This window comes from Puntigrus tetrazona, chromosome 6 (assembly GCF_018831695.1).
Source record: "Puntigrus tetrazona isolate hp1 chromosome 6, ASM1883169v1, whole genome shotgun sequence".
In the NCBI taxonomy this organism is placed as follows: domain Eukaryota; kingdom Metazoa; phylum Chordata; class Actinopteri; order Cypriniformes; family Cyprinidae; genus Puntigrus; species Puntigrus tetrazona.
This window is the reverse complement of record NC_056704.1, coordinates 3,615,219-3,641,220: the sequence shown is the minus strand read 5'-3', so window position 1 is coordinate 3,641,220 and position 26,002 is coordinate 3,615,219. Positions and strand designations below refer to the sequence as shown.

The 26,002-nt window shown below is 39.6% G+C and overlaps 3 protein-coding genes across 9 annotated transcripts in view; 2 read left to right on the top strand and 1 right to left on the bottom strand.

Moving 5' to 3' along the window:
• The first annotated feature begins 44 nt into the window (after positions 1 to 44).
• Positions 45 to 7,328, top strand: ttc26 (tetratricopeptide repeat domain 26). Of its 3 annotated transcripts, none has more exons than XM_043241124.1 (18): positions 45 to 260; positions 365 to 486; positions 1,452 to 1,598; positions 1,668 to 1,760; positions 1,938 to 2,052; positions 2,443 to 2,492; positions 2,584 to 2,729; positions 2,869 to 3,040; positions 3,620 to 3,797; positions 3,890 to 3,945; positions 4,187 to 4,240; positions 4,346 to 4,409; positions 4,909 to 4,997; positions 5,082 to 5,165; positions 5,242 to 5,311; positions 5,501 to 5,607; positions 5,867 to 6,000; positions 6,915 to 7,328. In XM_043241124.1, exons 2-18 carry the CDS (start codon positions 484 to 486, stop codon positions 7,024 to 7,026), a joined length of 1,674 nt encoding a protein of 557 aa, XP_043097059.1. In that variant the 5' UTR covers positions 45 to 260; positions 365 to 483; the 3' UTR covers positions 7,027 to 7,328. The 3 variants fall into 3 exon arrangements, with proteins under 3 accessions (XP_043097059.1, XP_043097058.1, XP_043097057.1); XM_043241123.1 differs by having other exon boundaries at positions 45 to 284; XM_043241122.1 differs by having other exon boundaries at positions 45 to 486.
• Positions 7,329 to 8,038: 710 nt separating this feature from the next.
• On the top strand, positions 8,039 to 22,978 carry ubn2a (ubinuclein 2a). Of its 3 annotated transcripts, XM_043242154.1 has the most exons (17): positions 8,041 to 8,949; positions 10,279 to 10,395; positions 10,491 to 10,592; positions 10,891 to 11,019; positions 12,038 to 12,138; positions 12,296 to 12,812; positions 13,548 to 13,618; positions 13,696 to 13,825; positions 14,700 to 14,809; positions 14,964 to 15,074; positions 15,189 to 15,329; positions 15,410 to 15,457; positions 16,968 to 17,013; positions 17,110 to 18,432; positions 19,279 to 19,486; positions 19,774 to 19,842; positions 21,503 to 22,978. In XM_043242154.1, the coding sequence occupies exons 1-17, from the start codon at positions 8,647 to 8,649 to the stop codon at positions 21,547 to 21,549; spliced, it is 3,573 nt and encodes a 1,190-aa protein (XP_043098089.1). In that variant the 5' UTR covers positions 8,041 to 8,646; the 3' UTR covers positions 21,550 to 22,978. The 3 variants fall into 3 exon arrangements, with proteins under 3 accessions (XP_043098091.1, XP_043098089.1, XP_043098090.1); XM_043242156.1 differs by lacking the exon at positions 10,491 to 10,592 and having other exon boundaries at positions 8,039 to 8,949; XM_043242155.1 differs by lacking the exon at positions 19,774 to 19,842 and having other exon boundaries at positions 8,144 to 8,949.
• Positions 22,979 to 23,925: 947 nt separating this feature from the next.
• myh10 (myosin, heavy chain 10, non-muscle) overlaps positions 23,926 to 26,002 on the bottom strand; it is a 44,900-nt gene continuing 42,823 nt past the window's right edge. For all 3 annotated transcript variants that reach the window (XM_043241584.1, XM_043241585.1, XM_043241586.1), the window contains one exon: positions 23,926 to 25,781. In XM_043241584.1, coding sequence (XP_043097519.1) covers positions 25,646 to 25,781 — 136 coding nt within the window. In that variant the 3' untranslated portion in view covers positions 23,926 to 25,645. The remainder of the gene's footprint in view (positions 25,782 to 26,002) is intronic.

Genomic DNA, 26,002 nt, shown 5'->3' with positions numbered 1-26,002 from the left:
TTTACATCACATGGCGGTCTTCTGTCATTGATCTGTTGAAGAATGGGTTGCTTAGCAACATCGTGATGCCGCGCCGACCAACATGGCAGTCGGGATTAGCTAGAGATCACATACTCACAACACGACACCTTTATTTTCGCTCTGTGCTATTATATATCATTTGATTTAATTCAGGAGGCAGGGTCGTTTGTTTTTGTTCAAGAGCAGACGCGGATCCTTCAAACATCTTGCGCGCGCGCCTAAACGTAGACGCTTAGCAAGTATGCTAGCTAGTAGGCTATTTGGTTAGTTCACTTCGTCTAACGTTTCAGAAATAGTTTATTGCTGCTGGATTGACGGATATCTAAATCGATGCTGTTTGCAGGTCTAGCGGCTCTAGTGGTTTTATAGGCTTTAATGGTGACCAGGTTGCTAGTAGAATGACTGGCTAAATCTAGCCTAGTTTCACAATCGCGTGCTCGTGGATGGTAAAGCATCATCACCATGGTGAGTGTCAACAATATATATTACAGTAAAATTCACATAATAAAGTGTTCTGAGTAAACATTGTGCAGGCATAATTCAATATATGAATTTAAGAACTTTAAAAATGCTCACTTTTTTAGGGTCAGGTTTACTTCTGTCATTAGTATTACTTTTTGAGCTAGTTATATCTTGTGACTGTAACAGTTTAATTTATTATTATAACAATTAAACTTAATGACTTATCTAACGGAATACTTTGTAATTATATCAAGCTAACTTACCCATTTAAAATAGGTTATACCTGTATTAGTGACCCTCACTTTTTGTTTTCTGTAAAAACATTTGGCAACAAATACACCGCATTAATCTTGCATAGTTGGGTAACTGAAATTCCTTTAAATGCCTAGGACAGTAGATGAAGGAATATTTCATGTATCTCTATGCATTAAATTGATCAGAAGTGAAGACATTTATAGTGCTTATTAAATATTTCTTGTTCAAATAAGCGCTGTTCTTATTATTAGCATTGATAATAGTCAAATCAGCATATTAGAATGATTTCTGAAGGATCATGTGACCCTGAAGATGGGATTAATGCTGAGATATAAAATTATTAAGTTACATTATGTAACATAAAAATGGTTAGTTAATAGTATTTCGTTATTTGTATTTCATTTCTGATCAAGTCTTATTGAGACATCTTTCAAAATGAAAAAGTCTAACTGACCCAAACTTTTGATTGTTAGTGTAAATAATAATATAGTACATGCAGTCCGTATGCTGTGTACAAAAATAAATTCAAATAAATAACTTACAGCACTTTCACTTTGTACAACGCTAAGCTGCATTGCATGCATAGTATTCAATAAATCAAAACGTGCAAAATATGTTCATATGCTTAAGATAAAAAAAGATTGTTCTGCTGTAAATGAGTGGATAAATAGAATTGATCTGAACTTTTGTGCATCCTTTTTCTGTTTCCGAAGCTCCTGTCTCGGATGAAACCAGCAGTAGGTGGTGAAACCTCCACCAGCTCTAATGAGAAGAAAAGGAAAAACAAAACCAAAAAGATTCCGAGACTTGAGGATTATCTAAACCAAAGAGACTATTTGGGAGCCCTGACTCTATTAGAGGTACGAAAACGATCTCATTAGACCTCAGGTTACGACTTTATGATGTTCACACGAGCTCTGTGATGTCAGTTTCAGCGTAATGGCGGAGTGTCAGTGGAGCATGCAGACCTTTGGATTGGCTTCTGTGCCTTTCATTTGGGAGACCACAAGAGAGCAATGGAGGTTAGTGAAAGAGATATTAGATTCTGCAGATGCACCAGGATGTTGGATGCAGTCAGTCATGCCTGACTAGGAGATGAATAACCTTTGAAGAGCGAGGCTGTGTGATATTAAGGCTGACTGTCCTTTGAGATTAGTTGTATGTAACATGACATGTTCCTGCTTGTTGCGTATACTCAGGAGTACAAAGCCCTCACTTTGAGGCCGGAGTGTCCGGTGGATGTTTGGGTATATCTGGGCTGTTCGCTCTTTTTTCTGGGGCTTTATAAAGAGGCTGAGGAGGCGGCATTAAAAGGTTTGTGTTCACATACTATACACTAAGTCTGAGCCTGTGTTTTTCAAAGAAAACTTTTATAGCAAAGAAATGTGACAAATGGAAGTGGATATATGTCATTAAAACATGCTACATAAAACAAATTGATAGTGTAATATCTGTTTTTTTTTTTTATTATTTAAATGTTTATCATAAATGTAATTTATTCCTGTGATGGCAAAGCAAAATTTTGAGTGTAACGTGAACAGATTTTGGTGTTTAAGCAACATTATCAATGTAGAAAACAGTGCCTCATAATATGTTCAGTGAAACCTTTATTAACTGTAACCATTCTTTAAAAAAAAGAACAGCATTTTTTAGAAATATATATTTTTTTGTTGCACAAAAATGATAACATGCCGTCTTTTTCAGGTCCAAAATCTCAGCTTCAGAATCGCCTGCTCTTTCATTTAGCTCACAAGGTCAGTTCTTCACAATATTTCATATCCTACTTGACATTATTATGTGCATCAGATGATAATGATATGATCTGCTTCGTTCTTCTCTATGAAGTTCAACGATGAAAAGAAGCTGATGGGTTTCCATCAGAACCTGGAGGATGTGACTGAAGATCAGCTGAGCTTGGCTTCCATTCATTATATGCGCTCTCATTACCAGGAAGCCATTGATATCTACAAACGCATCTTACTGCAAAACAGGTGCTTCAGAACTACTTCACGATACATCTGAACCAGCACCTCTGAGAAGCCTTGCATATTATATGGAATGTCTACACGTTCTTTGTGAAGCACAGCATCAGTATCAACGAATGATTTGTCTCTCTCTCCAATTCTGCAGAGAATTTCTGGCCCTGAATGTGTATGTGGCTCTGTGTTACTATAAGCTGGATTACTATGACGTGTCTCAGGAGGTGCTGGCCGTGTATCTGCAGAGTATTCCTGACTCTACCATCGCCCTAAACCTCAAAGCCTGCAACCACTTCAGACTCTACAACGGCAAAGCTGCTGAGGTCGGTTATGCTGCTGTTTTCTAGTACACACAAATAGTTGATGATTATGATCCAAAAGGCAGCTTTAATCGTACACTACTGTTTAAAATTTTGTTAAGAATTTATTTTGTCTATTATGCTCACCAGGGCTGCACTTATTTGATGAAAAATACAGTAAACATTACAATTTTAATTACTTGTAATTGTAGTTAATTACTTGTACTTGTAATGTATTTTAAAATGCTTTTTTTCTTATGATGCAAATTGAAATTTCAATACTTACTGCTCCAGTGTGACACGATCATTCATAATAGGCTGATATGCTGAAAGAAAATTCCTCTTATTATCAATGGTGAAAACAAATGTGTTGCTTAATATTTTTATAGAATTAGCGTAACAATTTAAATGTCTTCACTGTAACATTTGATCAATTGAATGGGTCTTTACTAAATTAAAATATACTGTTTTATCATTTATAACATGATATGAAAATCATAATCTGCTAGTTTGGGGTCATTTATTAAGAATGAAATGCATGCCTGTGTGTTGACAGTGAAAGATGGTTTTAAGTTCTTTAATTCACATGTTTCTCTCTCTTAGACGGAGTTGAAGAACCTGATAGATATCTCATCCAGCTCGTTTCAGTTTGCTAAAGAGCTCATTCAGCACAATCTGGTTGTGTTTCGTGGGGGTGAGGGGGCCTTGCAGGTTTTACCTCCTCTGATTGATGTCATATCAGAGGCCAGACTCAACCTGGTCATCTACTATCTCAGACAAGGTATGTCGATCAGGTGTAGATACATATTAGCAGATACAGTGAGACCGGCTTATCGGGTTTGTTATTAACTTTGCCATCTCATCATCATTTAGATGATATTCAGGAGGCCTACAAACTCATCAAAGACCTTGAGCCAACAACACCCCAGGTATTCAGTCCTCCATGATGCTTATTTCTCCTTTTTTTACTCTTTAAGAGCGTCAGGAAGTGACTGGATTAGAGTGATTATAATGTGTTTTATCCGCTGATATAGTATGTGATCATACTGGTAGTACCAGCAATGGACTGACAATTACAAATCATATTTTCCAACCATCTTCATTTTTCTGCCTCTTCTAAATTACATTTTGGGTCCAGTGAAACATTGTATCCTCTGGTGTCATCCGCAGGAATATATTCTGAAGGGGGTGGTGAATGCCGCTTTGGGACAAGATATCGGATCGGTTCGTGAGATTTATTCAGGAAACAGCATTTCCTCTCAAAGCCTTTGCACGTGTTTTCCAAAAAATTCCCAAAAACTGTTTTGTTACGTTTGTGTGCTTTTACAGAGGGACCATTTAAAAATCGCCCAGCAGTTTTTCCAGTTGGTTGGAGGCTCAGCCAGTGAATGCGGTAACATCATTGTTTAGGCTAACAATAACAATATTAGCGCTGGTTCAGCAGCCTGGCCCCTGTGCCGTATGGAATGGAGCCAGTGACAGAGTTTGTTTTCTTGGCACAAACTATGCCTCATCCTAGACTGAAAATGACTCTCAATTATACAGTATATCCTTTCTATTTTACTACTAAACTTTATTTGCTCCCAACACGGTAAAATAACATATTCCCTAAAGTAGGAATGCAAAACCGTCATTTTGAATCATGTAGCTCATTCATGTAGATGCCAAAAGTGTATTTTTTTAGCATATAAAGTGTCTGATTTAGATTTTGATATTTTGGGTTTTAGGAGTAGCATGAGTCAAATAATTGTGGTGTGTCATCCAAGACAGAAGCTTTGGTTTTGTAGATTTATTTCACTGAGAATGCATTTTCCTTTGCCCTGGATATGCAAAACACATTTAATAATCTGTTTTCTGTTGTCTTTTTTTTTTTTTTTTTTTTTTTTTATAAGACACAATACCCGGCAGGCAGTGTATGGCTTCCTGTTTCTTCCTGCTAAAACAGTTTGAGGATGTTCTTATATATCTCAACTCAGTCAAGGTAATACATATATCAGAGTGTTTGGACTGGAAGCAGAATTGTTAAAAAACTCCAGCATCAAATATCTCTCCTGCTTCCCTGCAGAGTTACTTCTATAACGATGACACATTCAACTTTAACTATGCTCAGGCCAAGGCCGCCCTGGGAAACTACAGGGAGGCCGAAGAGGTACAAACCGTGGTTCAGTAAATATGATTTAGCAACCGTCTGCCAGTGTGACTAAATCTGAATTCAATGTGAACAGGTGTTCCTGCTCATCCAGAATGAGAAGATCAAGAATGATTACGTTTACCTGAGCTGGTTGGCACGCTGCTGTAGGTTCTCTTATGTGAACGTTTTGAGCTGTTCTGGGCTGGTGAAATTTGGTTTTGACTTTAATGGAGATGAAAGACTGCTATGGTCTTTGGAAGCGTCTTTTACACATCAGCTCTTTTTGATTAGTCATTTCTGTAGACGCATGAGACCTCTCGCTGTCTGATGTCATCCCCCCTCCTCTGTTCTAGACGTTATGAATCAGAAGGCTCGACAGGCCTGGGAGCTCTATCTGAGACTGGAAACCTCATCTGACCCTTTCAGCCTCCTGCAGCTCATCGCGAATGACTGCTACAAGGTGCGCTATGCGATTTGGATTTAGCCGGTCATAACTATAAACAACATTTTCATTTATATGTCAGCTGGGTACTAATTGCTTTTTAATTAAGGCTGTAGAGGCAATGTGTTAAAAACAGGAGAGGGGGATAACCGTTTAGCATGGATATTTGTTCAGCCTGCATAAGATTGTGGCTGTTGTTTTGCCCTGATTCTGCTTGTTGCGTCCCCCAAAAGGTTTTTATTAGATTATTTATATTTATTCTGTGACCTCTTTTCAGATGGGGCAGTTCTATTATGCAGCTAAAGCATTTGATGCTTTAGAGAGGCTGGATCAAAACCCTGAGTACTGGGAAGGAAAGCGTGGAGCATGTGTCGGGATCTTCCAGCTCATACTGGCAGGAAGAGAGTCCAGGTATGAACCAATGACTTGCCTAAGGAATGAGGAGCTTAACGCAATTTAACAGTTTTTAGTGCTTGGTTCAGATTATGACACTTAAGTTTTATAAGTTTAAAATAGACTGTTATTAGTTCTACATTTAACCCTGTAAAGCATTGACATGTGAAACAGTAGTCATAAAAAGCTTTTTTATTTCATATGCAACCTTTAGACAATTATCTTCTTTTTTTTTTCGGGAATATTTTTTTTTACATATTTGATACACCTGGATTTTATGGCTCATTTAATATGATAAAGTAAGAAATAAGGAAGTCACAATCGAGGATAAAAACTGAGCTGTTTTATTTAGACTTAAGACGTGTGGAAAGATGAAATGTGCTGCAGTTGGTGATATTCACATGGCCAAAAAGATGACTTTTTGAAATCTTTTATTTTCACGGCAAAACAGTTCAATCCAACGATGACAGAGATGTACAAATAAACATTCCTTAAAAGGCTTGTATATCATATTTGCAACACAATTACAACACAATGTGCATTATCAATGAACAATTAGTTGCTTCCATCTAATAAGAGATATCATTAACAATATAAAACATTTTTTATGATTGCTATATAAATCAGATTTAAAATTTCAGACCAAAAAGTCACATATTCTTTTTTTGCTTGCTAAAAGAATATGTGTAGTAAACTGAGCACAGTAGGTTTTACAGCAAAAGTTTGGGTCATATTAATCATTTAGATCATTTAAATGGATGTATCAAATATAATGCATACACTTTATAGGGTTAAAATAGACAGCCGTAACTTGCCAGAGTTTTGCAAAATTCTATTAAATCATCTTTAACGCTCAGGAGAATGAGTTTTCGACCTCTAGTCGTGTTGCTTTGTTTATCATTTCTTTTTTTATCCGCTTTGTTTGTTTTCAGAGAGACACTGAAGGAGGTTTTGCCAATGTTGAGGAGCACTGGAAACCCACAAGTTGAGTACATCATCCGTATCATGAAGAAATGGGCCAAAGACAACAGAGTGGCTCTCTAATCGCATTCACAAAAAACACACTGCAGTAGTTGTTCTTGAACATTTATATTACTATTTTTTGTATGGTATCCTTGGGCATGTTTGTCAATTTATTACGTCATGTGCGTAACAGTTCATATGCATCTTAGAAAGGAAAAAAACGCTCTTATAAATCTACAATAAATGAATAGACTCATTATATTATATCTTTTGTAATAGTTGCAGCGGTCAGAAAGAGAAAATTATATTTACAATGTACCCATATCAGTGAACGCTTTCTGTGAGATGGACAATGCAACAAATAAAGTTTATATCTTTTCATACTTGAGGCAACAGAAGTCTTTATTGAAAAAAAAAGTCTGCTGGTTTAACAGGTTTTAAAAAAATATATATTCATTGCTGTGAAGAGTCATGTGTTTTATAATTATCTAGCATCATATTTGTACAACTTTGAACAAGTGACATCAGTGACTAAGGCAATTAAAAACTGTTTCAAAACAGGCTGTGACACCCTGACAGAAAAAAATATTGAAAGTTATTGCATCAAAAAAAGAAAATATACTGAATCATTATTGGTAACACTTTACATTTAGGAACGATTTGTTAACAATGAAACAAAATACTTTATTTTTAGGTGTCGTTGTTATTCATATTGCATGTACTTACTATTATAATAACAATTAATTATGCATAATTACAGGAAAATAACCCTAAACCAAACCCTAATTCTAATCCCAATCATATAGTAAGTACATGTTAATTAATATGACTCACTACTTCAACGTATAATAAACACTGTAACAAAGACGCCTTAAAATAAAGTGTATTTGACAATGAAGTTTGTTAATTTTGACATTTACTAATACATTATTAAAATGGTCTCTGCTCCTTTAATGCACCTGAGCTAAAATTAACTACCAAAAATATATTTTTATTAATTTTAACAAAGATTAATAAATATTGTAACAAATGTATTATTATTTATATGCATAGTTAAGGCGATAACTAACGTTAATGGGTTTTTTTAATTATATTACATTACATTTCCTGGGCTATGTAAATGCAAACAATAGAACCTCTTAACATCCAATGCGCGCCTTTAGGAAACACCTTAAAGCACATTCTGGGAAACACTTTCCTCTATTAGTTCCATATCTATGTATTAGTTCAATTTCAAGGGGAAGCCTTTTTTCTAGCGTAACATCTCTAATTGCTCATTAGAGCGTCTGTTGCCTGTAGGCCCGCCTCTGATTGGACGCGCTGCCGTCGTCGGCGCTCTCTGATTGGCCAAGGCGCCCTCTCGGTCGCGCACGCCGTTTCCGGTGTCCGTGTGTGCGCAGACTCAGTTCGCTCGTCTGCGCTCTTTTATTTACTCTCTCTCATCTAAGATGGCTGTTCGGAGCTCCTGAGTCCCCCGAGCGAAGCGACCGAGGATGCTTGCGCCTCCAAAATCAACTTTCACCCGGCCATCCCTTCCCACGCGCGCCCCGTAAGGCGCGGAGGGGACTCTAGCATCAGTACCGCCTCCGAGCGCCCCTTCCATCCGGCGTGAAGCTCTTTAAATCAAGTTGTTTGGCGAAGTCGAGCCCCGCCGCTGAGTGCGAGTGAGTGAGTGAGTGTCCAAGAGCACTGAACATCCAAATGGCCGAGCCGAGAAAAGTGCAGTTTGTCACCCTGTCGGCCCTGGCCGGCGGTCCGGGCGCGGAGGGCAGGAGACGGCGGCTGGAAGAGGACGGAGTCGCCGAGATGAGTTTTGACAGAGAGGGCAGGATGAAGATGATGGGGACCGGGGTGACGACAGCGGGTGACCGCGGGGGTTTGATCGGGAAGAGAGACGGCGAAGAGCCCAAAGGGAAGACAGTGCGCCTCAACCTGTGTCTGTCCGAGCCTAACGAGCAATGCTCGGCCGAGTTCAACTACAGCGAGCTCATCCAGTCTCAACAGGTACAGTAACTATCCCGATCACTTCGGCGAAGAGAGCGTGTTAGTCAAAGCATTGCTTGTTATTGTAAAGCCACCGCTTGCTTGTTTTTGCTGAGTTTGCTCACGCGTTAGCCTGTTAGCAGAGTCCAAAAATAAAGTCCTCGTCGGGGGATCTCCTTCTAAGTGGCAAGTGTGACATATGTTGTGATCGACTGAGAGGTGCGTTTAATTTTTTTATGACGTGTCTCTATCCTGTTCGCTCATAAACTTTAGAGTACTTTTGTTGAGTACGTGACCCTTGTGGCCCCCAGGGCCCTGTGCGCTCGAAATCATTACAGGAGGGGATGAATTGCTGCTAAGTGCTGTTCATTTAACTTTTATGAATGTAGGCCCGGCCTTTGACATCTGCCAGATGGTTTGCTTTCTTAAAAGTGTGCTTTTTGCAAATTAAAAAAAGTTTTGCTTATTGTATTTTTGGGAGACGTCACCATAACGGTGTGCTCGCTTGCGATAAAGGCTCTGTTTATCTGTGCCGTGAAAAGAGAGAAAGAAGCTATTTTGTTCTACGTGAAGTGGACCTCATGGGTGCCTTCGTGTTGAGATCACATGATCAGCGGAGTCATTTTAGGATGCTATTAATAATATCAGTGATAATAATACTGCTACTACTGCACAGCATGACAATGGAGTCTAAAGCAACACAGTTTCAAGCTGAATAAAAGCCAGATCTCTTTATTATCAGTGTATGTGCAGCAGTTGGGTTTTCTGCAGCTTTAAATGCATAAGCTCTTTAAAGTCGGCTTGATTCTGATTGGCTGCATTTGTCTTTATCGCTTTTGAAAGGGATTCGTCCGTTGCCTTTCTTTCTGTGTCATTATAGTTATAGTTACGGTGTGGATTGCACTAATATTGTTGAATTTTAACGATTATTAATTGAAAATACATAGCTTTCAGCCTCGGTGCGAATGGAGCTGAAAGGGATAGTCCACCACAAAATGAAAACGATGGCATTAATAACTCACCTTCATGTCATTTTTTTAAACCCGTATGACTTTCTTTCTTCTGAAGCATAAAATATATATTGTGAGTAATGTAAAAAAACAACTTCAGCTCCCTTTATGGACAAAAAAAAGCACAAAACAATAGAAGTATTTGGTAACTGAATATGGCATCAATGCAATTCTTTTTTGGGTGAAATATCCTTCTAAGTTTGAATGGGAAAATAAAATGTCCCAGAATAGCATGGAAACGGAACGCATCGCACTCATTCCACCACTACGAACTGGAAAATTGAAATGTCCCAACTAGCTTTACTGGAGCAATTAGGCTCACAACTGTTTCATTCCACAGGCCAAGAAGAATCCACCACATTCAAAGTCTTCCCTGGACCCCAGTGACCCCTTCAACGACGATGAGAGAGAACGTCTGCAGGTCGAGGCACTGGCCAAAAAGTTTGAAAGCAAATACGTAAGTGATGTTCTACGATTTTAAGTTGCATATTCAAATGTGTGGGCACTCAAATGCCAAATGTCACGTTGCCGCTACCACCGACGTCCTTACAGGGTAACGCAGGGAAAAAGAGGCGGAAAGATCGGATGCAGGATTTGATTGACATTGGCTTCGGCTACGATGAGAGTGACCCCTTCATAGACAACTCGGAAGCTGTGAGTGGGCACTTGCCATGGCAACAGACAGACATCACTATGGCGATGATCGATTGGCATTTAACATGCTGTTTACCAACTGTGTCTCATTGCTCTCTGAACTTAAGGGGTGTTTCTTTTCCATTCATATTGAAGTCAGTGATGGCTATATTTAGAATATTGGATTGATTTGTACTGTGTGGTTGTGGAGTCATTTTTGCCATCATAGCGGCTTAAAACTTTGCCATAACCTCAGAAATGCAGGCAACAAACAGTGTAACACTTCTGTAAATCAATCAATGTGTCTTCTTCCTGTCAGTATGATGAGCTTGTCCCAGCCTCCCTGACCACCAAGCTTGGTGGATTCTACATTAATACGGGTACTTTGCAGTTCAGAGCTGCCTCTGAATCTGAGGGAGAGGATGGGGGCAAAGAAGACAAATCCAGGGTGAGTTTACTTTGTTTTTGGTTAATGCCCCTTCGCACACCAGCGTATTAATGTCCGTCGTGGGTGAATCGGTCAGTTGAGATGCGTAGACATCGACGTTGGGTTTTATTATGCGTCTGCAATGTGTCTCGTTTGACCTCTTGCGGTGATCTCAAAGAGAGCATCTCTGATTTCTCTTACTATGCTGAAGCTAAGAATCTGAAAAGCCGTTGCGCCGAAATACATCATAAATTTAATCTCACTACAAATGTGTGCATGTGTATAAAGCAGGCTTTTTTAAAAAAATCAGATCAGATTAAGGAGCACGAAATCTTCGGGTTTAAACCCTATCGCATGTGACTTTGTTCAGATGCGGTTTGAATGACCAGATCACAAAACAATTTGAACCCCATTTACACTTCTATTTATAATATCTGTCTCGACTAAACCCTTGTGATCAGATCACCCCAGACGGATGCTGTTACCATGCGCAAACAGGCCCGTTAAATGATATATAGACCTGTTAAAGAGACGGTTCACCTGAAAATTAAAATGCACCCTAATGTCAAACCCATAAGACTTTTTGCGATCGTTTTAAAACACAAATGAAATCCGTATGAACGGAGCTATCTAAACAGACGAGGCGTGAGCGCATTGAACGGATTTAAAATCAGCCGTTTATTCACATGTAAACACTGAGCTCATCACGTGGTAAACAAAAGCTCAAACATGCTTGCTTGACATGCAGTATGTGAATAAATATGACATCTGTTTGACATAAAGTGATTGAATTTTTTTTTGAAGACTTCGGTTAAACCACTTTAATAATTTAACATTTTTCAACAATGTTTTATTGATGTTTTTTTAAGGTTTGGTGGAGGGACCGAAATCTCTAATGTTTTAAAAAAAATCTTAATTTGTGAATAACAAAATCTTATGGGTTTGAAACGATATGAGTTTATGGGCAGAATTGCTGTTCTTGTTCTTCATAAAACTCTATTCGTGACATTTGTCTTAATATTGTTTATTCTGATTGTAGATTAGAGATGGAGAGGAACCACTGATAAAAAGAAGGAAGAAGAAAGATGCAACAAGTATAGAGGAGAAAAAACCCAGGAAGAACAAAGTAGCTAAACAAGGGTAAGAATTAGTTTTTGTGAATATACACTACATCGTGCAATTCAAATTGCTACTTTTCTTAAAAAAATCCTTTTACTAAGCAGTTTGTGTAGTTTACGTGGTTTAGTTCATTATGAATGCATTCTTAATTGTTTTTTAATCATATATTTGCTCACAGAGTGGCTGGTCTGAGCCTTCATCGCCCCGAGAAGAAGAAGAGAAAGAAATTAATGAAAGATTCGCTCTGTCTGGCCGCAATGCTCCGTCGTTTCACACGAGAGAAGGAAGAGATGCGGAAACGGGATGCCGGCGTGTCTCGTCCGGGCCCCGGTCTCACCAGCACTCCTAACTCTAACAACCTACTGCCGAACTCCCATCTCCAAGCCAATGCCAACAACAGTGACCTTTCACTAGCCGACCTGACGGCTGACCCCGCCATGATGTCATTGCTTAGTTCGGCCAACGAGAGCGAGCTTCAAGATCTCATGCGTGACCTGGACTTCAGTTTTTTGGACGCAGGGCCCCAGATGCCCCCTTCAGCCAGAGAGAACGGGCAGGTTGGGTTGGGTTCATCATTGGGGCATAAGGTTGCAGCAGGGGGACTGAATCGAGGGCAGGGTGGTCTCATCTCTTTTCCACCTCTCCCTGATGGTCTTCCAGCCCCTTTGATCAAGCGCATAGAAGACCTCCGAGCTGTGAGTCGTGTTTTTTTTGTTGCCCTCATTTCAGTAAAACAATGTCATAAAAAAAACAAACAAAAAAAAAAACAGTTTTTCTTTTAATATGAGAGTTCAACTAATACTGTCTTTATCTATTTTTTTTCATCCCACGTAGGAAAAACACTCATATGTCTCTAATGTTAGCTGACTGAAGTTTATTTTTAACAAGATCCCTAATGATTTCACTCTGATCCGATCAATTTCAGAGACTCATTTCAGCACGGTCGGTTTTGTGAATGTCTCATGATGTATTGCTGGATTTGCTAGAGGACTGCTCCTGAATGATGGGGCAGTTTAACATGAGCAAAGCATCGCCAGGGCTTTTACATAGACGTCTTCGAAATGATGACTTTCACTAATGTTATAAGTAGACCTAAGAATAAAATGTATGAAACTGCCATCAGAAGGTGGTTTGAAATCTATTCCAGCCGGTTTTCATGAGAGCAGATGAATTTATAAGAATAAAGGTCACTGAATATTTTTGGTGATAGCTACCTGTTATGTAAACTGCATTACGTCTAACTTTAAAATTTAATGCGCTCTATGTTTTCACTGAAGGTAAATGCATAGAGTTACAGAGAGAGAGCAAGAGAGCAAATATACGCCCACAAATCCACTTCACATTTTAAAAACACTTCAGGGACTTCATGTTCTGACAGTAATATCATTTTTCAACCTAACTTGGTGTTTGTTTTATTTATTTGAACTCAGGCATCGAGGCAATTTGATCAAGAAGGCAGAAAGAAATTCTTCACTCTGGATATGAATAATATCTTGCTGGAGTGAGTAAAATCTCAGCATGTTGTCATTTGTCGTAGTCTGTCGTTTCTTACGGTTGATCATTTTTCTTCTCATTTAGTATTGAGCTGCAGGTTCAGGAGCAACCAGCAAACATTCGTTCGGAGGTGTACTCCCATCTGGAAGCCTTTGTGCCCTGTAACAAGGAGGCGCTACTAAAACGACTCAAGAAACTCAGCCTCAACATACAGGTGAAGAACGACAGGCTCTTAAGATTTTACACTGATTTGCTGTGTTTGTAATTGATAATGATACTGTGTTTGTCAAGTTTCGATTTTTGTTTTTATAGTGTAGCATAATGCTTCATATTAATATTAACATTTGTCCTAGAAGCTATCTCTCTTCATCGTACAAAGTTGGGACATACAAAAATAGGTTGAAAAATCAGTTGATGAATCAATTCAAATAAATTATTCACCCATTCATTTTAATAGTTTATTATAGCTGTACTTTAAGACATGGACTCCTTTTTTTTTTTTGAATCATTAATATTTAGGTGTGAATGTGACCCCCTTTCTCTTCATTCGATGGTCTCGATTGTAGTCATAATTCATAGTTGGCCGTTTCCATTAACAATTTTATAATTTATGACTATAATTAATGAAAATATTTAATGTGGTTACCCAGAAATCACAATTTTCGCAGTTATGCTGTTTTGCTGTGTCTGAAGTTTCGTCTTTTTTTTTTTTTTTTTTCACTAAATATTGCTAGTTAAATGCTCCTGCTTTTCATTGTTATTCATTTTTGAAGTTTATTCAGTGAGATTTAGTTTCATTGGTTGTTTGCATTTAACTCGACACTGTTACCTGAGATCCATAGTTTTTGCACCAGATAAATAATTGCAAAACTATTAAAAATTCACCTGTAACCCTTTTAACCACTTTACTGTAGTTTATTGTTAATTGTAAATGCAGTCATTTTTAAAAAGATTAACTTGACTTTAGTTTAAATTATAACTCGCCTGTGGCAGTAAGACTGTGAGACAGGCTATAGTTTAATCAGCTTCCCAACACTGGATACAACTCATCTCTCAAATGTCTCAGTGTTGCCTTTCTCTTTAATCAGGATGACCGCCTGCGCACGCCGCTGTTAAAGCTCAAACTCGCCGTGTGCAGCGTGATGCCAGAGCAGATCGCCAGATATAACATGGACTGCATGGCAAAAGCTGCAGCTAAGTAAGTCTTTAAACATTTTCCCAACTTCCTGCCTCTTTCTGCTTTCGTGATTTGTTTGTTCAGATTAGTGGAATGGACTGTGGAGAACGACAAACGGATGGCGTGGATATGTACGGATTATGCGATTGATTGATTGCGTGCGTGTGTGTCAAAGGCAGCAGATAGAAGATGGGGAGAAGAACGGATCGGAGGATGACGATGAAGAGAAACCTGGAAAGAGGGTGATGGGACCAAGGAAGAAGTTCATATGGGATGACAAACTCAGGTTTAGACTTTCACAAGTTAAAATGAATAATGAAGCAGAGCCACCAGTGGACCAACAGTGTAAGAAATCAAGGGTTTGCTATAAATATGTGCATGTGTGTGTTGCTTTTCCCAGGACTCTGTTGTGTAACCTGGTGCGTGTGAAGCTGAGCTGTTATGAGCTGGAGCAGTGCTCTCTGTCTGTGGAAGACTATCTCAAAGCCTTCATGGAGAATGAAGTCAAGCCGCTCTGGCCCAAAGGCTGGATGCAGACCAGGTGTGTGCTTGACTATATGCTAATGTTACCTTCTTCTGTATTCTTCTATGCAACTAGAAAATTCTTTTTTTTTTCTTCAGGATGCTTTTTAAGGAGAGTCGTGCTGTACATGGTCACCTCACTGGCCTGTGAGTAGATCATCCTCTTCATATATGTTTACACTAATGTTTGCTATTACCATAAGATGTTCGATCAGTTAAGTTTTGTTTTCTGTTTAGGCTAGGTTTTGCACATGGCTGTAAATAAATGGTCTATTTTTACAGATGTGCATGAAAAAACGAATAGGTAACACTTGTTAACGATTAACTGACTTTTCCCTCAATAAATTCTGTTTATTAATAGCTACTAAGGTGTTTAGGTATAGGGTAGCATTAGGAATGTAGAGTAAGGCTTTAGTATGTGCTTAATTAGCAGTAATAAATGGCTAATATTCTAGTAATATGCGTAAGCAACTAACAGGTGTAGCAGTAAAATAAAATTGTATGCAAAGTGATTTTATTTTCCAATTACTCATTTTACCACTTGAAATGACACAAGTTTCTTTAAGAAGTTATATTTCTAGCACCCATGCTATAGATGTCCTTCTAATTTCAGTTGATGGCAGACATCCTGAAATATTAATAGGTTTTGTGAGGGGTCTCTCATATATCCTCACTCGCAGGACAACACTTATAACGTTAGTCTCTAATAGGGGAGTCCCTAGAAACTTCATTTAATGCTTTTCTATGGCAATGTTGAGTTTGAGACCAAATGTGCTTAATCGTTATGCAATGTGTGTCATAATTTAAAAACGATGCTGCTAAAATAGGCTTCTTTTCACACAAAATATATAATGACTCGAGGGTTGCTGTCTCTGTAACTTAATTAAGTTGGTCTCTAGCAGTGCATGAAAAATAAGAAGGCAAACTCCACTGCTCTGTTTGTGTGGTGGATGGCAAAAACCTGGTGTATTTTCTCTTCCTTGAAGTTTTTATATGGATTAAGGAGTCAAGAAGTGGAACTTGAGAGAATGAGCAGCCAATGTTGGCAGATTATGTCGGTTTAAAAATGTAAGCTTTGATTTTGCAATGGAAATCAGAGGTGTAAAAAGGTACTCGATGTAGGGCGTGTTCACATCAACATAAAATTTTGACCCACTTTTTCCATACAATTTGTCTTTTAGACCAAGGCGTAAAAAGAAATGCACAGAAATGCACACAGTATTGCACAACTTTTCTTATTCTGACACTTGCTTATTAGAGAGAAGGAGGTCAAGCAATATTTTTGTTTTCAAACAGCCATTCAGATTTCTGTATTCACTGTGTTTATCAAAAAACACCAAATGCATAAGTAAAGAGAAAGAGAGCCGGTTATTTTTTTTAATTTTTTTTTTACTAAATCCTATTTGTGAGCATCAGGTCATAGTTTTATCTGGGCATGTGACCAAGCGTGCAAACCTTACTGGTTGGGCAGATTTATTCACAATCTGTTGCGTTAAAGCCATGCAAATGTTAACCGTCTGAACAGACGCATTAACATTTAAATTAGTTTTTACTGCAGCGATTATTCGTCTTGGTGTAAACGGGTCTTTAAAATACCCAAATAATGTCTTTTTTAGCGCTTCATTGTGATTGCTGAATTGTTTTTTGTTTTTAACAGGGGCAAGAAAAGGATTGTTCCAACCCCAAAAGCTGCCAAAATGACTGTATGTAAAATATGACATTTAATATATTCATCAGGTTTTTTTTTAGGTCCTCTAGTTGACTGTGTTTCTAAGTTGTGTATTTGACTTGTGCTCCAGGATGTCAGCTGGACACAGAGACCCGCTCCAGGTGTTGGGTCCACCTCTGCCTCTCCTGCCTTACCCGCCCCAGCATGCAGACCGCCCTCCTCCCCCTCTGAACCCATCTGCCTCTCGGATTCCCTGGACGAGGATCTGGCCGCGAACTCCCTAGACTCCATTTCCCAAGCTCTCGCTCTCCTCAGCAACGCTGCCAAGGGACTGACGCCTAACAATGGCGTTCCCGCCGTTGCTTCTCCCAGCATCCCCGGATCCTCTTCTGGAGTCGGCCACTACTCCTCGCCTATGTCACATTCCACCCTTCCGGCAAAAATGGATTCTTCTGTTATCGCAAAGGCTAATATGAGCACTCTAACTACCTCTCCTTCCCTCACCTCGTCTCCTTCTTCCTCCATGCGAGGCGAGACCTTCGGGATGCTAAAGGACGGCGGGCCTGTGCAGAGACCCTCGGGAGCGCTCTCTCACAGAGCTGGCATTTCAGGAATGAACACGGCGCAGTCTGCAAAACCCCGTCCGCCCCCTACCGCCTCGCCCCTCTTGCCCCCGCAGCAGAGGTCATTTGGGACAATGGGAGTGAAGTTGGTTCAGACTCCGCCCCCTGTTGGACAAATCAAAAACTGCGCTAACAAATCCACTACTGCTGGTTGCGGGCCTGTGGTTTCCCAGCAGCCTCGTATGAACACTCATCCCTCTCAGATGAATCCCAAGAGCCCTCAGCAGTCTCCTCCTCCGACCGCTTCCTCTCCTTCCACTCTACTATCACAGGCCAAGGCTCCCTCGATGCCACACAACCAGTCAAACTTCATCACGCCCATGCAGGCCACGCTCACCAAGTCTTCCCACAGTAGCAGCTCTCCTATTATCAAACTCACGCCGCGACCCCCTGCCCCTACCCCTCCTCCTTCATCCTCACCCTCGCCTTCATCGTCCCCCTCTCTCACCCACCCCAGGCCTCAAATGATCCCCAGCTCACACCAATACAGCCCCAAGAGCCCAACCTTCAGGCCGCCGTTTACCACACAAGGAACCGCAGTGGGATCCGGAGTCAAGTCCGGAGCAGGACAGGTCAGTTACAGTTTTGCCGGTGGACACAAATCCAGTAGTCCGCCCACCGCTGGCGCGAACAACATCAACGCCGTCTCGATGGCCACGCCCCTGTCCGTAGGGTGCCAGGACGGCAGCCCCTCCCCTTCAGCGATCCCAGCCAATCACAGCCAGCGGCAGAGGCCAGTGGGAGGAGTTAGTCAGAGTGCCAAGTCCACAACGAGTCGGGCGTCAGCCATGAGCCTGCCCTCTCCTCCCGTCTCCTCTCATCTGTCACAGGTGAGTCCAGACGCCTCACTCCAGACCTGTTTATACAGAACGTCTGGTCATGCTAAACCGGTTTCTGCAGTTGCTAGCTTTGAGTGGAAAAGCTTTACATGCATGTTTACCAGCTGTTTTTATGCAAAACGACTTCAGCAGTCAGTCATAGATCGGCGTGTGTTCCCTAAGAATCATTAATCATTACCTTGCCTTAGTTTGTGCTGTGCTTTTCCAATGTCCTTTTTCCAATCTGAGTGTAGAAGTTATTTTTAGTTTTTAAGCTCTAAACAGTGACTTTTTTTTCTTCTTCTCTTTTTTTTAGTGTATTTGATGCAATATTATTGATTTGACATCATGAAGTGTTTTATTTGCAATTCTTTAAAAGTATTTAATGTAAACTCCTCTCGCAGCTGACCTTAAAGTATCAGACCTTAAACTGTTTCTGCACATTCACTGTCAAACTGTGAGCTCTACACTATATTATATTTTGTCAGTATATCACAGTGACCTGAATCAAAACACAAATGACATGGTTAAGGTTTTAACATGGCTTTACCTAGAAGCAAATGTTGGTGGCCTCGTGTTTTATTCAAGGACATTTAGTGCTGACACACTCAGAAGTTTGGTGTGAGCAAGGTTGGTGTGAGTGTTTATGGTTTTATTGCCAACAAAGCTGCTTTTATTTAATCAAAAATACAGGAAAACACAGTGAAACACAGTTCACAACGCTTGTCTGACAAACAGTTGCTAGGTTGGCATTGGTCAGTAATATATTTTTAAGGCAGGCTTTAGCCAAAGGTCGGTTTGTGGAAAATAAATGCTTGCAAATATAGTTGGTTTTGTTAACGTGTACTTTCCTCACAGGTGTCTTCAGCTTCAGGAAGTAACCTCTTGGGCTCAGTGCCCCCCTCCCTCCCCCTGGGTTTCGGGATGCTCGGGGGTCTAGTGCCTGTTTCTCTACCCTTCCAGTTCCCCTCGCTCCTCAACTTCAACCCTCCAGGCCCTGGAGTTCCTGGCTGCAGCAACATGGGAGCTTCCCCCGCTACCAACTCAGGATACACCTTGGCACAGAGTGAGTGTGTGTGTGTGTGTGTGTGTGTGTGTGTACATGAGCACAGCGGCTCTCCTGCTTGTATGTTTGCCGTGTATTGTGTTTGGCCGTGTTTATGTGACGTGGCTCGTCTTGGGTCTTTTTCCGTGTCTCCCTAATCTGTTTTTTTCACTTTTCTTCCTCTTTCTCCACTTCGCATCCTGTTTTGGTGCTGCATTCCTGCCATCTCATTTGCTCCCGGATTGCTGTGCACTCTTCCATCTCTCCCTCTGTCCATCTTTTTTCCCACCTGTCCTGCCGTCCCCCAGATCTGTTTAAGAGTCTTCAGCCAGGGTCTCAGGTTGCTCTACCTCCCCACTTGCAGCTTGCTTTCTCAGGTAAATGCTGCAGAAACCTCCAGCTCACTGCTGCTGTCTCATAGCTCTAGGTTGTTGACTGTTCCTTTATTTTCTCTTGCTTGTTTCGAACCTTTTTTGTTTCGTTGGTGTGGCGTTAACTCTGTTCCAAAACCTAGTCTGTCTACGTAAGCAGCTACTTCTCAGGGAGAACAATTCTGTTGCTGTTAAAAATGGCCTGTTCAGGCCGCTTTGCTTGAGAAACTCTACTAGGACAGTTCGGTTTTGATACAGTTAATTTGGAAATATCACATGATCGGTTGGTGCATTAATATTTATTGAGTTTTAAATGTAATTGACCCACATGTAAAATCAAGCGGAAAAGTCTCCATCAAAACAAAATTTTTTTGACAATGTCCATAGAAAGAGCATTCAATGTCTACTTTAGGTTTTAGGTTTTAATAATAAAACGACAATTTAAAGCGGCATTACACTTCGTCTTTGACCCATTCAAAAAGTTGTATACAAACATGTAAAATGTAAAAGGCAGTTTAATATTAATTTTAATCATATTAACTCTGGGTTAGTTGGTGAATCAGCCTATTTCCAAAAAAGTTGAGTTTTCAGTTTTTAAATGCATTCAGCCGGTCTCCGGGGCATAGCTTAGCATAGATCATTGAATCCAGTTAGACCGGTAGCGTCGCGCTCAAAAATGACCAAAGTGTTTCGTATATTTTTCCTATTTAAAACTCAACTCTTCTGTAGTTATATTGTGCACAAAGACCGGCGGAAAATGAACAGTTGCTATTTTGTAGGCCGATATGACTAGGAACTATACTCTCATTCTGGCGTAGTAATCAAGGAGGTTTGCTGCTGTAACATGACCAGTGATATCCCGCAGTGCCTGAAAACCAGATCCTCTTGTTGCACAGGGAGCGTTGGGGACTATTTTTCCCAGGAGCTGCATGATATCAACCAAAACACCTTCACTGCCTTTTAATATTACCTAATTACTTTAGGTAACATAAACTTCTAATAAACAATACTTCCATACATTTAATAATCTTTAAATATATTAATTAGTGCTAATCACAATTACTTTTTTTTTGTAATATATATGGGTGTACTTTTATATGCAATATATTCTAATATATTTAATATTTAAATATTTTCATAAAATATATAAGTGTGTGTGTGTGTATTTATATGTACATAAACAAATATTCCAATTAAATGCACACACATTACATACACAAAAACTAAAAGTTGCCCATGTGCATTTATGCATTTTACCAAATTTTAGTTAATATGTTAGCTAATGTTAATAAAAGTGACCTTTATTATAAAGTGTTAGACCTGTTCAAACCGGCAGTTTGTGATCATATTCTCGACCGACAAAGAAGGGCCGCTAAACCGTTTCATAATATAACAATACAGATATATTATTTTTCAAACTTTAAGTTTTAAACTCGTAGCACGCAGCGAAATACGTATTTTTACTAAAAGCTCATTTTCAGCATGAAATAAAACCTGTATAAACGGTTGATTATCCCTCTTCAATTCGCGAGCTAGGCGCATTGCATTCAGGGATAGCGTCATCCACGCCAGAGGCTCGCTGGGTTTGGGAACAGACCGCTTGAAATGCAGATGCAATCTCGTAAACTGCACCGTGACAGAAGAGCTTGTCTGGATTTTTCCACAGATGCAAACCAAAGCCAGGGGGGAGACGCGAAGAGGAAGTCCCACTGACCGCCGCAACCAGAATGTAAAGTGGACACCGCTGGCGACGGATGTTTTCAGCTGCTTTGGACGAACACCTACCGCGCTTTCATTCATTAACGACCCTCCTTCAATTAACGTCATTCTGCTTTTAATCGATCAGTGTTCTGGGACGATTGGCGTGAGCCGGGTGCATTTTAATTTTTGTTGTTTGTCAACATGTTTACACAAGACCTTAATCACTGTGGACATAGAGCTAGAGGAGATGAGAGGAGTACGAAACAAAGCAACGTAATTTCTATTTAAGTTAATGTCGGCTGGAAACGTGCATTCCTGTGTTTATTTTCTTAGTAGACTTTTGTTGAACTCCTAAAGGGATGTGATAGTCCAACCGTTTCCTTCTAAGACTGTTAGAATAGTAGCTGTTAATAATACATATGGGTAAATTATTTATAATTTTTCGACAGGGACATATTATGATGTTTAAGTGTATTAGTAGAATAAAATGGGTATGTATATAAAATATACATTTAATATTATGTGATCTATTTTCTTTCGAGGTCAGTACATATGATGTTCCTCTCATCTGTGCGTGCAGATGTCTTGCTGTCTTTGGTGCTGCGTATCTCACTGGACCTTGTGAAAGAGGAAAAAAACAAAACAAAAAAAAAACGTTCTTTTGCAGATGAATGAATCATGTGTGAAAGCTTTTCATAGAGGAAAATTATGAGATTATAGCCTACTTGAACTTTCAGTTTAGTTTTGCTTAATATCAGTACAAGAACTCCCAAGACTGTCAATAAAACGCCTTAGTTTGTAAGTTTGAATAACTATGCAGGACTGTAAATGCTTCAATGCAAGGTAAGCTATTGCTTAGAGCTCCACTTTTGACATTAGTAGTGTGTGTGTGTGTGTGTGAGATTTGGGAGTGTGTTTGATGGGTTTGTCGAGTCCCTTCTGCCCTGTTACCTCACTGGACTGTTCTTCCTTCCACGTCTCTGTTTCATTTCATCCTTCGCAAGCACCTGTTCATTTCAAAATGTCTGGCACTGCTCACCTGCATCTTACGACTGTGTTCAAATGAGAAATGGCACCAAAGATGACAGCGTTCGCTCAGAGTTGACAAGCAACAGGTCAGGTGTCTGTGTGTGTGTGTGTGTGTGTGTGTGTGTGTGTGTGTGTGCGCTCAGTGTAACATCCTAAACGTGTGGTCTCTGGTCGTCTCTGTGGATATTGTGATGGACTGACTTTTAAAATCCAATTTTATATATTGCTTTTATTTTGTTTTCTAAAAATGCTGAAGCGGGTGGGCAAATTTTAACTGATGCTCTCCTCGAAAATTCTTATTTGGGTAGATTATTTTTGTCTTGATTCTGGAATTAAAATGCTGTCTTTTTTTTTTTTGTTTGTTTAGAGTACACGCTCTAAAAATTAATTCAATAAAAAAAACATTGGCGGATATTGGTTGTAGCAGTATTAATGGTTTGTATTTGTTCACGAGGTTTTAAAGGGGTAGTTCACCCAAAAATTTAAATTCTGTCATTATTCACCTTCATCGTTCCAATCCCGCATTTGGAGAATGAAGTGAAAAAAAAAATCCCTTGCACCTGATGGAGTACTTTAACAACGTTCTTATTACATTTTTGGGCCTTGGAGTATTACAGTTGTGTTGCTGTCTGTGCAGGGACAGAAAGTGCATGTATTTTATCAAAAATATTTTAATCCGTTACAAAGATGAAAGATGCAGGATTGGAATGACGTGAGGGTGAGCGATTAGTGATTGAGATACATTTTTGGGCAACCTATGCTTTTAACAAAAAGAATATGAGATTATATGCATCACATCGTATATTTGTGCCCCTATTGTTTTTTTTTGTTGTTTTTTAAATGACCTTACGAGCAGTGTGTAACAGATCTGAGTGAATGAAAACATCCTGCACAGTTTTAAATCTGAAAGTGCACCGACTCTCGAAAGAAAGAGGTGACTGAATCACTGAAGCTAGCAGTTTTAAAAACTAATCCTGATCAGTTTTGTGTTGATCTCAAAATGAAACATTTGCATAGTCCCCGCCCACAAGAAATTGATTAGACGTAACAGGGGCACTTTGACCCTATAGATGAATAGCAAAAATTAAATGGTGTAATTCTGAGTAAAGTTTACACAACCAATATTAATTTTAGTAAATAAACCCATGAAGTGTGAGAGGCGTAATACACACACACAGACATAGGTATATTGTTTTTGATTAATAATGAGTAATTGTGCATCTATCTATCCACACATAGAATATATGAATAAACTATATTTGTCTATACCAAGCATTAGAATAACTCATACCACTATTTATATAAAACAATCATCATTCCTTTTTATTTCAGTAAGAACTTCAGAAACAGGAGAAAGCATGCTTCTACAATGAATGTTTTATTTGTTCCTTTACAAAACTCACTGTCATCTAGAAATAGTTACAGTATACAAGAGAAAAACAAGGAGAGACATTTGCAGTTGAACGCCTGGTTGTCAACAGCCAGTCCAATAGAAGTGATAATATAGCAATAATAATAATAATAATAATAATGATAACTGCAATAGTAACTAGATCATGGATGATAAAGCTTTAAACCAAATGAAACCACGCTTGCTCCTCGGCGCCAGAGACCGAGGGGCTTCTTGAAATCAAACCGACATGAAAACACTGACTTCCCTCAGATCTTCATGAGAATACAAGGGATACGAGACCTATATACTGGATATGATTCATAGCAGAGTAAAATACAAAAGAACAACAAAAACGGGTTACATAGCATTTTATTTCAATTGCCTTCAGCCACTTTTACCTTCATATTAGCGGTTCGTTACTGATACGTGACATACTTTCGTGGATGTTTTCTAATTAGTGTCTAAGGCACTTTAAGAAACACGTCGTTAAATGCTAACAGTGGAACAGGTTAGTACGCTTTCCATTCGTCCTCTTAATACTACTAGTGTCCACAGCTAAACTCCCGAGTGCCTGTGAATTAACGTGTTGAGTATTTCCAGTTGCTTTCAGCGCCGATCTCTCGTTGACGTCTGGACCGTTTCAAACATCTTTCTTCAAGTTCCAATAAACCTCGCGTTTGGTTTCACTTTTAGTGTTTCTAATAGAGCAGCTGGGTTTGAGAAGTACCATCATACTGTCACATATACGGGGAAAAAAAAAAAAAAAAAAAAAAAGATTACATATGCAAAGTCATGTATGCTTCATCTCCACTGGGATGCATTTGCATCCGGAATACTTCAGATTTTCTTTCCAGTTGAAATGGCCTTTAATGGCTTCTAACAATGTGCAGTTAAAGACATCCCAATCCCTAAACTCCCAAATAAGATCAAACAGGCCTGGAGTCAAATGAAGATAAACACGCAGGATTTCTTGCCTTTTAACTATTTAACGTATTTAAATGTTAATGAGATGCTAAAGCGAGCAGCTTTTTCACAGTTTTTCCTTCTCTGGTCCGTTTCAGATCCGGTCCAGTGCCACAGGACTTTTTTTTTTTTTTTTTTTTTTTCCTTTTCTTCTTCCTTTAGTGTTGGCTTATAGCGAACGAGCAGCACATGCATCTCTATCGACCCAAAACCTGCAGACCGTGTTTATTTGGAGACCTGTACTGTACAGCTAAGATCCGATCCGTCACTTTTGCTTAGCTAGCTGATGGTTTTACATCATTAAACTGGAGTGAACGCTTTCACTGCACGCTCTTATGAATGAGCATATTCATGTACACAAAGCAAAGTTGGACATTTCAAATGCACTTCTATAGTGAGTTCTGGCGTGAGCGTGGTGTTTTGTAGGCTACGGTTGCAGGAAACACTAATTGGCGTGTATTCGCTCGGTCTTGAAGCATCTTGTATTTAGATAAGGCAGAGTTGATGCTCCCTTGGTCGGGAGGGGATAGAAATGGAGGTTTGAGGGTAGCTTACGTCTGAGTATGTGTGTGTGTGTGTGTGTGTGTGTGTTAGTGGAGTTTTGTGTTTACGTCGCTCACTGGTCCTCTTTCTGTACCACGGACCCCACATAGCTAAAGGAGAAGAATGAGGTGCTGGAGGAGGAAGCAGTGGGGCTGGATGACCACAGGAGGGCGCTGGGCTCTACTCCGCTTGAGCCGGCGGGTTCTCGTTCAGGTCGCTGGCTTTGCTGTCTGCGTCGTCGTCAGAAAACTCTCCTTCCATCTGCAGCTGCCTGCGACCAGAACGACTGGAGGAGAAACTAACAGGACCTCTTTGCCTGCAGGAGACAGCGAAGAAACCATTAGAAACGCCCATTACCCAGAACTCTATGCACTCTGCATTACAGTATTAATATTTTGAATGATCTTATGTTTTTTTTTTTTTGGTTTACTTTCATTAGTTAATTTTCTTATAGTAAAAACTTGTAGTGCTAAATTAAGTATTTAACAACATTTATTTAACAATATATAAATATATAGATTGTCTTGTTACGAGCAT

Coding starts and splice junctions, on each gene's coding strand:
- ttc26 (XM_043241124.1), top strand. Junction 1,599..1,667: donor GAGCCCTGACTCTATTAGAG/GTACGAAAACGA, acceptor CTGTGATGTCAG/TTTCAGCGTAATGGCGGAGT. Junction 2,493..2,583: donor TCTTTCATTTAGCTCACAAG/GTCAGTTCTTCA, acceptor TTCTCTATGAAG/TTCAACGATGAAAAGAAGCT.
- ubn2a (XM_043242154.1), top strand. CDS start 8,647: ATGGCCGAGCCGAGAAAAGTGCAGTTTGTCACCCTGTCGGCCCTGGCC. Junction 8,950..10,278: donor AGCTCATCCAGTCTCAACAG/GTACAGTAACTA, acceptor TTCATTCCACAG/GCCAAGAAGAATCCACCACA. Junction 13,619..13,695: donor ATGAATAATATCTTGCTGGA/GTGAGTAAAATC, acceptor CTTCTCATTTAG/TATTGAGCTGCAGGTTCAGG.